At 36.3% G+C, this 12,500-nt stretch overlaps 1 protein-coding gene across 5 annotated transcripts in view; it reads left to right on the top strand.

Moving 5' to 3' along the window:
* The window catches only part of wwc3 (WWC family member 3), a 154,218-nt gene that overhangs the window by 126,270 nt on the left and 15,448 nt on the right, over positions 1–12,500 (top strand). For all 5 annotated transcript variants that reach the window (XM_061977532.2, XM_061977531.2, XM_061977530.2 and 2 more), the window contains 3 exons: positions 2,646–2,766; positions 2,845–2,925; positions 3,008–3,094. In XM_061977532.2, the coding sequence (XP_061833516.1) occupies positions 2,646–2,766; positions 2,845–2,925; positions 3,008–3,094 (289 nt within the window). The remainder of the gene's footprint in view (positions 1–2,645; positions 2,767–2,844; positions 2,926–3,007; positions 3,095–12,500) is intronic.

Raw genomic sequence — 12,500 nt, 5'->3', positions numbered from 1 at the left:
TACAGATGTCCTCCATTGACATACACACAGGATGCCAAGGTTTTGCCATTCACATTCACACAGGATGCAAATATGTAGTTCCAGTTGCATACAGACACAATGTAAATATGTATTTCCATTTACAAACACACACACATGTAAATATGTCTTTCCATTCACATACACACATACGTAATGATGTATTTCCATTTACAGTCACATGTAAATATGTGTTCCCATTCACATACACAGAGGATGCCAATATGTAGTTCCATTCACATACAGACAAGGTGTAAATATTAGTCTTCCCATTCACATAAACACATATGTAAATATGTCTTCCCATTTACATACACAGAGGATGAAAGTACGTATTTCCATTCATCTATCCAAATAATAATAAAAACATATGTCTGTCCATTCGTGTACACACATATGTATCTGTCTGATGATTCACATACTCATGTAAAGAAAATATATGTCTGGCTATTCACATAAACACGCACACTCGCGCAAACACACAATGAAAACATCTACCCATCCATTTATATACATATATAGTGTAAACATGTGCTTCCATTCACGTACACACACAATAAAAACATTGTTTTATTCATTCAAATACAGACGTAATGTGAACATGTTTGTCCATTCACGTAGACAAACAATGAAAGCATCTGTCTATCCATTCATATACACACATAATGTGAACATGTTTATCCATTCACGTACACACACAATGTAAACATATTTGTCAATTCATGTACACACAATGAAAACATCCGTCTATCCATTCAAATACACACATGTCAACATGTTTTTTCCTTCAAATACAGACATAATGTAAACAAGTTTGTCCATTCACGTAAACAATGAAAACATCTGTCTATCCATTCAAATACACACATAATGTAAACATGTGTGTTTATGCACGTACATACACATTGAAAACATCTGTCTGTCCATTCAGATACACACATAATGTTAACATGCTTGTCCATTCACGTACACAAACAGTGAAAATATTTGTCTATCCATTCAAATAGACACATAGTGTAAACATGTTTGTTTATGCACGTACACACACAATGAAAACATCTGTCTATCCATTCAAATACACACACATTTTTAACATTTTTGTCCATTTTCATACACAAACAATGAAAACATCTGTCTATCCATTCACACACATATTGTCAACATGTTTGTCCATTTACATACACACACAATAAAAACATCTATCTTCTCCATTCAAATACACACATAAGGTTAACATGTTTGTCCATTCACATACACAAACAATGAAAACATTTGTCTATACATTCAAATACACACATGTGTAAACGTATTTGTTCATGCATGTACACACACAATTAAAACATCTGTCTATCCATTCAAATACACACATAATGCCAACGTGTTTGTTCATTCACGTACACAAACAATGAAAACATCTGTCTATCCATTCAAATGCACACATGGTAATATGTTTGTCCATTCACGTACACAAACAATGAAAACATCTGTCTATCCATTCAAATACACACATATTGTTAACATGTTTGTCCATACACATACACAAACAATAAAAATATCGGTCTTATCCATTCAAATACACACATAATGTTAACACGTGTTTCCATTCACGTACACAATCAATATAAACATTTGTCTCTCCATTCAAATACACACATAATGTCAAAATGTTTGTCCATTCACGTAAACAAACAATGAAAGCATCTGTTTATCATTCAAATACACACATAATGTTCACACGTTTGTCCATTCACATACACAAACGATGAAAATATCTGTCTATTCATTCAAATACATGTCAACATGTTTTTCCATTCACGTACACACACAATGAAAACATCTGTCTATCCATTCAAATACACACATAATGTTAACATGTCTGTCCATTCACGTACACAAACAATAAAAACATTTGTCTATCCATTGAAATACACACATAATGTAAACATGTTTGTTTATGCATGTACACACACAATAAAAACATCTGTCTATCCATTCAAATACACACATAATGTTAACGTGTTTGTCCATTCACGTACACAGTGAAAATATTTGTCTATCCATTCAAATAGACACATAATGTAAACATGTTTGTTTTTGCACGTACACACACAATGAAAACATCTGTCTGTCCATTCAAATACACACATATTGTTAACATGTTTGTCCATTTACGTACACACACAATGAAAACATCTATCTTATCCATTCAAATACACACATAAGGTTAACACGTTTGTCCATTCACGTACACAAACAATGAAAACATCTGTTTTATCATTCAAATACACACATCATGTTAACATGTTTGTCCATTCACGTACACAAACAATGAAAACACATGTCTATCCATTCAAATACATGTCATCATGTTTGTCCATTCATGTACACACACAATGAAAACATCTGTCTATCCATTGAAATACACACATAATGTTAACATGTTTGTCCATTCATGTACACAAAAATGAAAACATCCATCTATCCATTCAAATACACAACATAATATTATCATGGTTGCCCATTAACATACAAAAACAATGTAAATATCCATCTATCTATTGAAATACAGACATCATGCCAACATGTTTGTCCATTCACATATGAACCACCTGCATTCTGGTGTGCAGGAGTGACTCTACGGGGAAACAGCGCCAACAGAAGCAGCAGGAGGACCAGGAGGGTCTCCGCAGGCGTGTCCGAGGACGCCCTGGCGACCGACAGCGGCGTGTTCGAGGCGTGGGGCAGGAAGTGAGCGGCGTCCACTCCGTCTGTGAGCGAGCGACACGAAGCCAGACCTCATTTGTCGCTGCGTTGTCGTCCCAACAGGGCGGAGGAGTCCGAGGACATGTCCTTCACCAAGGAGCAGACCACCCCCAACGAGCCCCCGCAGATCCAACTGGGCCTGCTGTGAGTCCCAGTAAGCTTGTGGGCGTCCATCCTGGCCGAGGAGGACCTAACCTCACCTTGTCCCTCCTGCACGTCTGTCCAGGTGGGAGTCGGCCTCGCAGTCTCTGCGTCTGCATCTGCTCCAGCTGAAGAACCTCAGCAGGTCCGCCGTGAGGGACGGACACAAAGTGTGAGTGAGCGCTTGTCCCGAAAGACCTGGTGTTTTGTTTTTTGTAGGATCCAATTTTAAAAATATGTTTTTAGACCTTCATGCAGGTTTTTGGTTTTTTTTTCCAAACATTGATTTAAATGACATCAATTGTCTCGCACAGTGTTTTTCAACCTTTTTTGACCACCAGCAGAAATCATTAAAAAACGAAACTCAGTTGATAGTAAAAAGTCGCAATTGTTGGATATGACTTTAAACTAAGGGTGTAACGGTACACAAACATTTCGGTTCGGTACGTACCTCGGTTTAGAGCAGGGGTGCTCACACTTTTTCTGCAGGCGAGCTACTTTTCAATTGATCAAGTCGTGGGGATCTACCTCATTCATATATATAATTTACATTTACTTATTTATGAAATATATGTTTTTGTTAACAAGTTAAAAGTGTTTAATGATAATGCAAGCATGTTTAACACATATAGTTATTATTGCTAAAAAATTAAAGGTGTTTAATGATAATACAAGTATGTTTAATACATATAGTTAATATTGTTAACAAGTTAAAGGTGTTTAAAGATAATGCAAGCATGTTTAACACATATAGTTAATATTGTTAACAAGTTAAAGGTGTTTAATGATAATACAAGCATGTTTAACACATAGTTAATATTGTTAATAAATTAAAGATGTTTAATGATAATACAAGAATGTTTAATACATATAGTTAATATTGTTAACAACTTAAAGGTGTTTAAAGATAATACAAGAATGTTTAATACATATAGTTAATATTGTTAACAAGTTAAAAGTGTTTAAAGATAATACAAGCATGTTTAACACATATAGTTATTAATATTGTTAGCAGGTTGAAGGTGTTAAATGATAATACAAGAATGTTTAACACATATAGTTAATGTTGTTAACAACTTAAAGGTGTTTAAAGATAATACAAGCATGTTTAACACATCTAGTTAATATTGTTAATAAGTTAAAGGTGTTTAAAGATAATACAAGCATGTTTAACACATATAGTTAATATTGTTAATAAGTTAAAGGTGTTTAAAGATAATACAAGCATGTTTAACACATATAGTTAATATTGTTAATAAGTTAAAGGTGTTTAAAGATAATACAAGCATGTTTAACACATATAGTTAATATTGTTAATAAGTTAAAGGTGTTTAAAGATAATACAAGCATGTTTAACACATATAGTTAATATTGTTAATAAGTTAAAGGTGTTTAAAGATAATACAAGCATGTTTAACACATATAGTTAATATTGTTAATACCGGTAAGTTAAAGGTGTTTAAAGATAATACAAGCATGTTTAACACATATAGTTAATATTGTTAACAAGTTAAAGGTGTTTAAAGATAATACAAGCATGTTTAACACATAGTTAATATTGTTAATAAGTTAAAGGTGTTAAAAGATAATACAAGCATGTTTAACACATATAGTTAATATTGTTAATAAGTTAAAGGTGTTTAAAGATAATACAAGCATGTTTAACACATATAGATTCCTTTCTTTCATGAAGACAAGAATATAAGTTGGTGTATTACCTGATTCTGATGACTTGCATTGATAGGAATCAGACAGTGGTGCTGATAACGTCCGCATTGTCGAATGGAGGAGAAAAAAAGTCCTCCTTTCTGTCCAATACCACATGAAAGTGGTTGGTTTTTGGCATCTTATTTGTCCAGCTTCCGTACTCCTTTGTATACACTTTACAAGAAATACATTGGCGGCAAACTCCGTAGCTTGCTAGCTTGTGCACGCCAGCTTTCTGAGACTCTTATTTTGTTAGCGCAACTGTGCAACTGTGCAGTCGGTCTTTGGAGTTTTGACGACAGGTACGGCGCCAGAGTCTGTTGAAATAAAGTGTTTCTCGCCTTCCAGTCGGTAATTTTAATGAGCTGGCAGCAGCCAGCGTCATCTCAGAAGACCCTCGGGTGCCATGAATGTCAATCAAGTGACGAAAGTGACGTCATAGTGAAGATTTATGATCGCTCATTTTTAGGACTATTTTTTTAATGCCTGGCTGGTGATCGACTGACACACCCTCCACGATCGACCGGTAGCTCGCGATCGACGTAATGAGCACACCAAACCAGTCACGGTTCGGTTCATTTTCGGTACAGTAAGAAAACAACAAAATATAAATTTTTTGGTTATTTATTTACCAAATTTGTAAACAATGGCAAAACATACATATACACACAGAGTCCATTGCCAGGGTTAATGCAGTCAACATTTATAAAATAAAAACTAAATAAGATAAGGCTCAGAATGGTTCCTTAACAAAACCTTTCTACATATAAAGTGCTGTTTTTGATTGATTGATTGAGACTTGTATTGGTAGATTGCACAGTACAGTACATATTCCGTACAATTGACTTCTAAATGGTAACACCCCAATACGGGGTCCACGTTAACCAACATTAAACTGCCTCAAGTTGTTGCTCAGATTAAATAAAATGACAAAACTTTTCTTCTACATATAAAAAGTGCAACATTAAACAGATTCAAGTCAACTCAGCCTCAGATTAACTCCCCCCCTCCCCCCCACAGCATTTAACCCTGGTGACTTTCACTCAATCTTCCTGTTTTTTGCCAGAAAAATCAGTTTATCCACATTGTGGAGGTAGCAGGTATGGCGAGGTAGTGCCTGGCTAACGTGGCTGTAAGAGGATATATGGGCTCATTGTTCTTCCACCATAAAAGTGGGTCAAAATCTAGTTTTTAATGCAATATGGTCTTAAATCTGCTGCTATAAAAACATTTGTTATTGCTTTAGCCCTGTCTGACTCGCCGAGGAGAGGCTGCTTGAATGCGGTGGGAGCTGTGTTTGCTCGTCTTTCTCTTCGTTGAAGCGATGTTCACTTGGGGGTGGTGACGCTTCAAAATGGGTTAGCATGTTTGACGTGTTGTCAGAAGCATGCCCTACCGCTGCTGAACAATGTCGGCAAACCTCCGTCCTCCATTGTTGCATCGCACTGCGAAGCCGAAGTGTTCTCTAATGGGAGATCTTAAAGGGGAACATTATCACAATTTCAGAAAGGTTAAAACCATTAAAAATCAGTTCCCAGTGGCTTATTTTATTTTTCGAAGTTTTTTTCAAAATTTTACCCATCCCGCAATATCATACTTGCCAACCTTGAGACCTCCGATTTCGGGAGGTGGGGGCTGGGGGGCGGGGCTAAGAGGGGAGGAGTATATTTACAGCTAGAATTCACCAAGTCAAGTATTTCATATTTATATATATATATATATACATAAGAAATACTTGACTTTCAGTGAATTCTAGCTATATATATATACATATTTTATTATATGTATATATATATATAAATAAAAGAAATACTTGAATTTCAGTGTTCATTTATTTACACATATACACACACATAACACTCATCTACTCATTGTTGAGTTAAGGGTTGAATTGTCCATCCTTGTTCTATTCTCTGTCACTATTTTTCTAACCATGCTGAACACCCTTTCGCAGGTACCCAGAAAGGTTTCGAGTACCACCAAAAAAACTGAATCTCTGAAGACAGTATAAAAATCTGTGTTAAAGGTGTACAAATACTGTTTGTATAATAAGCATGTTATTTTTTACAAATGAGGGTTAAGAGTTCAGTACTAAAAAAAAAAGAAAAGAATGTGGCTTAAGTAGTTTTTTAATCGAGCTGCTGCATTTTTTGGTTGGGTTGTTTATTTATTTTGAGTAACTTCTATACATTTCTAAAAGGGGAGGAATGTAATAGTGATCTATGTTTGTCTGTTGCCATCTCCTGGTGAATGTTGGCTATAGCGTACTGGGGTTACTTTTTGGTTGGCCAACAATTTACGTGGTGTTGCGCACACGACGTCACTCAGGTCCGCATGGAGCTGGAGGGGGCGTGGCTTCCAGCTCCGCCTGAATTTCGGGAGATTTTCGGGAGAAAATTTGTCCCGGGAGGTTTTCGGGAGAGGCGCTGAATTTCGGGAGTCTCCCGGAAAATCCGGGAGGGTTGGCAAGTATGCGCAATATCCCTAAAAAAAGCTTCAAAGTGCCTGATTTTAACCATCGTTATATACACCCGTCCATTTTCCTGTGACGTCACACAGTGATGCCAACACAAACAAACATGGCGGAAAGAACAGCAAGATATAGCGACATTAGCTCGGATTCAGACTCGGATTTCAGCGGCTTAAGCGATTCAACAGATTACGCATGTATTGAAACGGATGGTTGTAGTGTGGAGGCAGGTAGCGAAAACGAAATTGAAGAAGAAACTGAAGCCATTGAGCCATATCGGTTTGAACCGACGAAAACGACACGACAGCCAGCGACACGGGAGAAAGCGAGGACGAATTTGGCGATCGCCTTCTAACCAACGATTGGTATGTGTTTGTTTGGCATTAAAGGAAACTAACAACTATGAACGAGGTTTACAGCATATGAAATACATTTGGCAACAACATGCACTTTGAGAGTGCAGACAGCCCATTTCAGGCGCGCTAAGAACATATATTTTTCCACGATTTCAGCACTCAGGTTAACCATACCTAAATAGACACAAAATACTGCATTACACAAGACTACCCGAATGTACTCGAATGATTGAAAAAAATTAATGTTTTTAAGCTAAATTATTAGTAAACACAGTTTATGTATAATAATTTACGTAAAACCGCGAGTAATGAATAAAGTTTTCATCAATTAATATATTCCGTAGACCAGGGGTGCTCATTACGTCGATCGCGAGCTACCGGTCGATCTCGGAGGCTGTGTCAGTCGATCACCAACCAGGCATTAAAAAAATAGTCCTAAAATTGAGCGATAATAAATCTTTACTATGACGTCACTTTCGTCACTTGGTTGACATTCACGGCACCCGAGGGTCTTCTGAGATGACGCTGGCTGCTGGCTGCTGCCAGCTCATTAAAATTACCGACTGGAAGGCGAGAAACACTTTATTTCAACAGACTCTGGCGCTGTACCTGTCGTCAAAACTCCAAAGACCGACTGCACAGTTGCGCTAACAAAATAAGAGTCTCAGAAAGCTGGCGTGCACAAGCTTGCAAGCTACGGAGTTTGCCGACAATGTATTTCTTGTAAAGTGTATACAAAGGAGTACGGAAGCTGGACAAATAAGATGCCAAAAACCAACCACTTTCATGTGGTATTGGACAGAAAGGAGGACTTTTTTTCTCCTCCATTCGAAAATGCGGACATTATCAGCACCACTGTCTGATTCCAATCAATGCAAGTCATCAGAATCAGGTAATACACCAACTTATATTCTTGTCTTCATGAAAGAAAGGAATCTATCTATATGTGTTAAACATGCTTGTATTATCTTTAAACACCTTTAACTTATTAACAATATTAACTATATGTGTTAAACACACTTGTATTATCTTTAAACACCTTTAACTTGTTAACAATATTAACTATATGTGTTAAACATGCTTGTATTATCTTTAAACACCTTTAAGTTGTTAACAATATTAACTATATGTATTAAACATTCTTGTATTATCATTAAACACCTTTAATTTTTTAACAATATTAACTATGTGTTAAACATGCTTGTATTATCATTAAACACCTTTAACTCGTTAACAATATTAACTATATGTATTAAACATGCTTGTATTATCATTAAACACCTTTAATTTTTTAACAATATTAACTATATGTGTTAAACATGCTTTCATTATCTTTAAACACCTTTTACTTGTTAACAATATTATCTATATGTATTAAACATACTTGTATTATCATTAAACACCTTTATTTTTTTAACAATATTAACTATATGTGTTAAACATGCTTGCATTATTATTAAACACCTTTAACTTGTTAACAAAAACATATATTTCATAAATAAGTAAATATAAATTATATATATGAATGAGGTAGATCCCCACGACTTGATCAATTGAAAAGTAGCTCGCCTGCAGAAAAAGTGTGAGCACCCCTGCCGTAGACATACCCTCATCCGCTCTCTTTTCCTGAAAGCTGATCTGTCCAGTTTTGGAGTTGATGTCAGCATCTGCTTTGAGTGTCGCAGGATATCCACACATTCTTGCCATTTCTGTCGTAGCATAGCTTTCGTCGATAAAGTGTGCGGAACAAACGGCTGACCATTTCGTCGGCTTTCCCCACAGCCTCGTATTTTGAACAATTTTCGTCCAATTTCTTGCCACTTTCGCATCTTTGGGCCACTGGTGCAACTTGAATCCGTCCCTGTTCGTGTTGTTACACCCTCCGACAACACACCGACGAAAGTGAGAAAATGGCTGATTGCTTCCCGATGTGACGTCAAGGTTAAAAAAATATATGGTCTTTTTTCTGCAACATCAAGGTATATATTGACGCTTACATAGGTCTGGTGATAATGTTCCCCTTTAACGAGGCAAGAGGGTCTTCCAGCTCTGGCTTTTGCATGTTGTAGTAGCTCGGTCGTTGCTAGCATGCCGTGTGTTGTGCCTCGGTGTGCATTGTTTACACAACGTGCGGTGCGCTACTTAATATGTCTGTGTGGAAACTCGTTTGGTACACCTCCGAACCGTACCGAAACGGTTCAATACAAATACACGTACCGTTACACCTTTACTTTAAACCATAACCAAGCATGCATCACTATAGCTCTTGTCTCAAAGTAGGTGTATTGTCACCACCTGTCACATCACCCCCTGACTTATTTGGAGTTTTTTTTGCTGTTTTCCTGTGTGTAGTGTTTTAGTTCTTGTCTTGTGCTCCTATTTTGGTGGCTTTTTCTCTTTTTTTTTGGTATTTTCCTGTAGCAGTTTCATGTCTTCCTTTTGAGCATTATTCCCAGCATCTACTTCGTTTTTATCCTTCTTCGTGGGGACATTGTCGATTGTCATGTCATGTTCGGATGTACATTGTGGACGCCGTCTTTGCTCCACAGTAAGTCTTTGCTGTCGTCCAGCATTCTGTTTTTGTTTACTTTGTAGCCAGTTCAGTTTTAGTTTTGTTCTGCATAGCCTTCCCTAAGCTTCAATGCCTTTTCTTAGGGGCACTCACCTTTTGTTTGTTTTTGGTTTAAGTATTAGATACCTTTTTACCTGCACACTGCCTCCCGCTGTTTCCGACATTTACAAAGCAATCAGCTACCTGCTGCCACCTACTGATATGGAAGAGTATTACACGCTGCCGAGCTCTAGACAACACCGACACTCAACAACAACACATCATTTGCAGATTATAATTACTGGTTTGCAAAAAATATTTTTAACCCAAATAGGTGAAATTAGATAATCTCCCACGGCAGTGGTTGAAAAACACTGATCTAACAAACATCAAATGTTGTTTTTATCCCCACAAGTAGAGATAGTAACGATACTAATGATAAATAACGTAAGAAACCACAGACAGATGTCAACATAAAACCACATTGCTGAACGACCTTAGAGAGACATAGCAACCCACAAGCACACAAAAGGTTCATCAACCACCCACATTTCAATTGTGATTCAATCAGGGTTAATTTGTTTATTTGTATCAGTTTCTCCTACTGTTCTGCCCTCCCTGAATGTAAGTATTTAGTGCGACAGATATGTAAGTATTTAGTTTGACAGATATGTAGGTATTTAGTTTGACAGATATGTAGGTATTTAGTTTGACAGATATGTAGGTATTTAGTTTGACAGATATGTAGGTATTTAGTTTGACAGATATGTAAACAGTTCTTCCATTTAGGGACTACCAGGTTGAGCGTGTTTATTGATTGCCTCCCTAATGAAATGACTGTCAAACTTAGCATTAAAATAATGTCAATTAATACATATGATGCCAAAAATGTGTACAAATGTTGTCGAATCGGCACTACAGTCTGATATGAGCAAAAACAAGCGACTGAAACTATACAGTAAAAAAAAGTAAGTGCGCTAGCTTGATGCTAACATACAATGTATTTTGCCATTGACAGGCTAACAAAAAATAGCATGTCAATCACCATCTATTTAGACTGTTGCAAACATCCACACAATGACATTTAGAGAGATAAAAGTTGACATAAAAGAGCAAACGTTCAACTACTTACAGGTATATATCCTCCAAAGTCTGAGGAAGTAAAGGTAGCACATATGTTAGCTTGATGCTAATGTACAATGTATTTTGCCATTGACAGGCTAAGAATGTACTTTATGCACATGAAATGCCAAAAATATGTACAAATGTTGTACAATCGGCACTAGTCTGATATGAGCAAAAACAAGCAACTGAAACTAAACAGTAAAAAAGGTAGTGCGCTAGCTTGATGCTAACATACAATGTATTTTGCCATTGACAGGCTAAAAAAAATTAGCATCTCAATCACCATCTATTTAGACTGTTGCAAACATCCACACAATGACATTTAGAGAAATAAAAGTTGACATAAAAGAACAAACGTTCAACTACTTACAGGCATATATTCTCCAAAGTCTGAGGAAGTAAGGGTAGCACATATGTTAGTTTGATGCTAACGTACAATGTATTTTACCATTGACAGGCTAACAAAAATTAGCATGTCAATCGCGATTTATTTAGACTGTTGCAAACGTCCACACAATGGCCTTTAGAGAAATAAAAGCACATAAAACTAAGCACATAAAAGAATATACATTCTTTTATGTGATTAGTTTTAGTAGTAGTGCGCTAGCTTGATGCTAACATACAATGTATTTTGCCATTGACAGGCTAAGAATGTACTTTATGCACATGAAATGCCAAAAATATGTACAAATGTTGTAAAGTCGGCACTCGTCTGATATGAGCAAAAACAAGCAACTGAAACTATACAGTAAAAAAAAGGTAGGTCGCTAGCTTGATGCTAACATACGATGTATTTTGCCATTGACAGGCTAAAAAAAATTAGCATTTCAATCACCATCTATTTAGACTGTTGCAAACATCCACACAATGACATTTAGAGAAATAAAAGTTGACATAAAAGAACAAACGTTCAACTACTTACAGGCATATATTCTCCTAAGTCTGAGGAAGTAAAGGTAGCACATATGTTAGCTTGATGCTAACGTACAATGTATTTTACCATTGACAGGCTAAGAATGTACATTAATGCACATGAAATGCCAAAAACATGTACAAATGTTGTCAAATCAGCACTACAGTCTGATATGAACAAAAACAAGCAACTGAAACTATACAGTAAAAAAGGTAGTGTGCTAGCTTAATGCTAACATACAATGTATTTTGCCATTGACAGGCTAACAAAAATTAGCATCTAAATCGCAATTTATTTAAACTGTTGCCAATGTCCACACAATGACGTTTAGAGAGATAAAAGTTGACATAAAAGAGCAAACGTTCAACTACTTACAGGTATATATTCTCCAAAGTCTGAGGAAGTAAAGTTAGCACATATGTTAGCTTGATGCTAATGTACAATGTATTTTACCAT

This window comes from Nerophis lumbriciformis, linkage group LG18 (assembly GCF_033978685.3).
Source record: "Nerophis lumbriciformis linkage group LG18, RoL_Nlum_v2.1, whole genome shotgun sequence".
NCBI lineage: Eukaryota > Metazoa > Chordata > Actinopteri > Syngnathiformes > Syngnathidae > Nerophis > Nerophis lumbriciformis.
The sequence above is the reverse complement of the archived record's forward strand: the minus strand, read 5'-3'. Positions and strand labels throughout refer to the sequence as shown.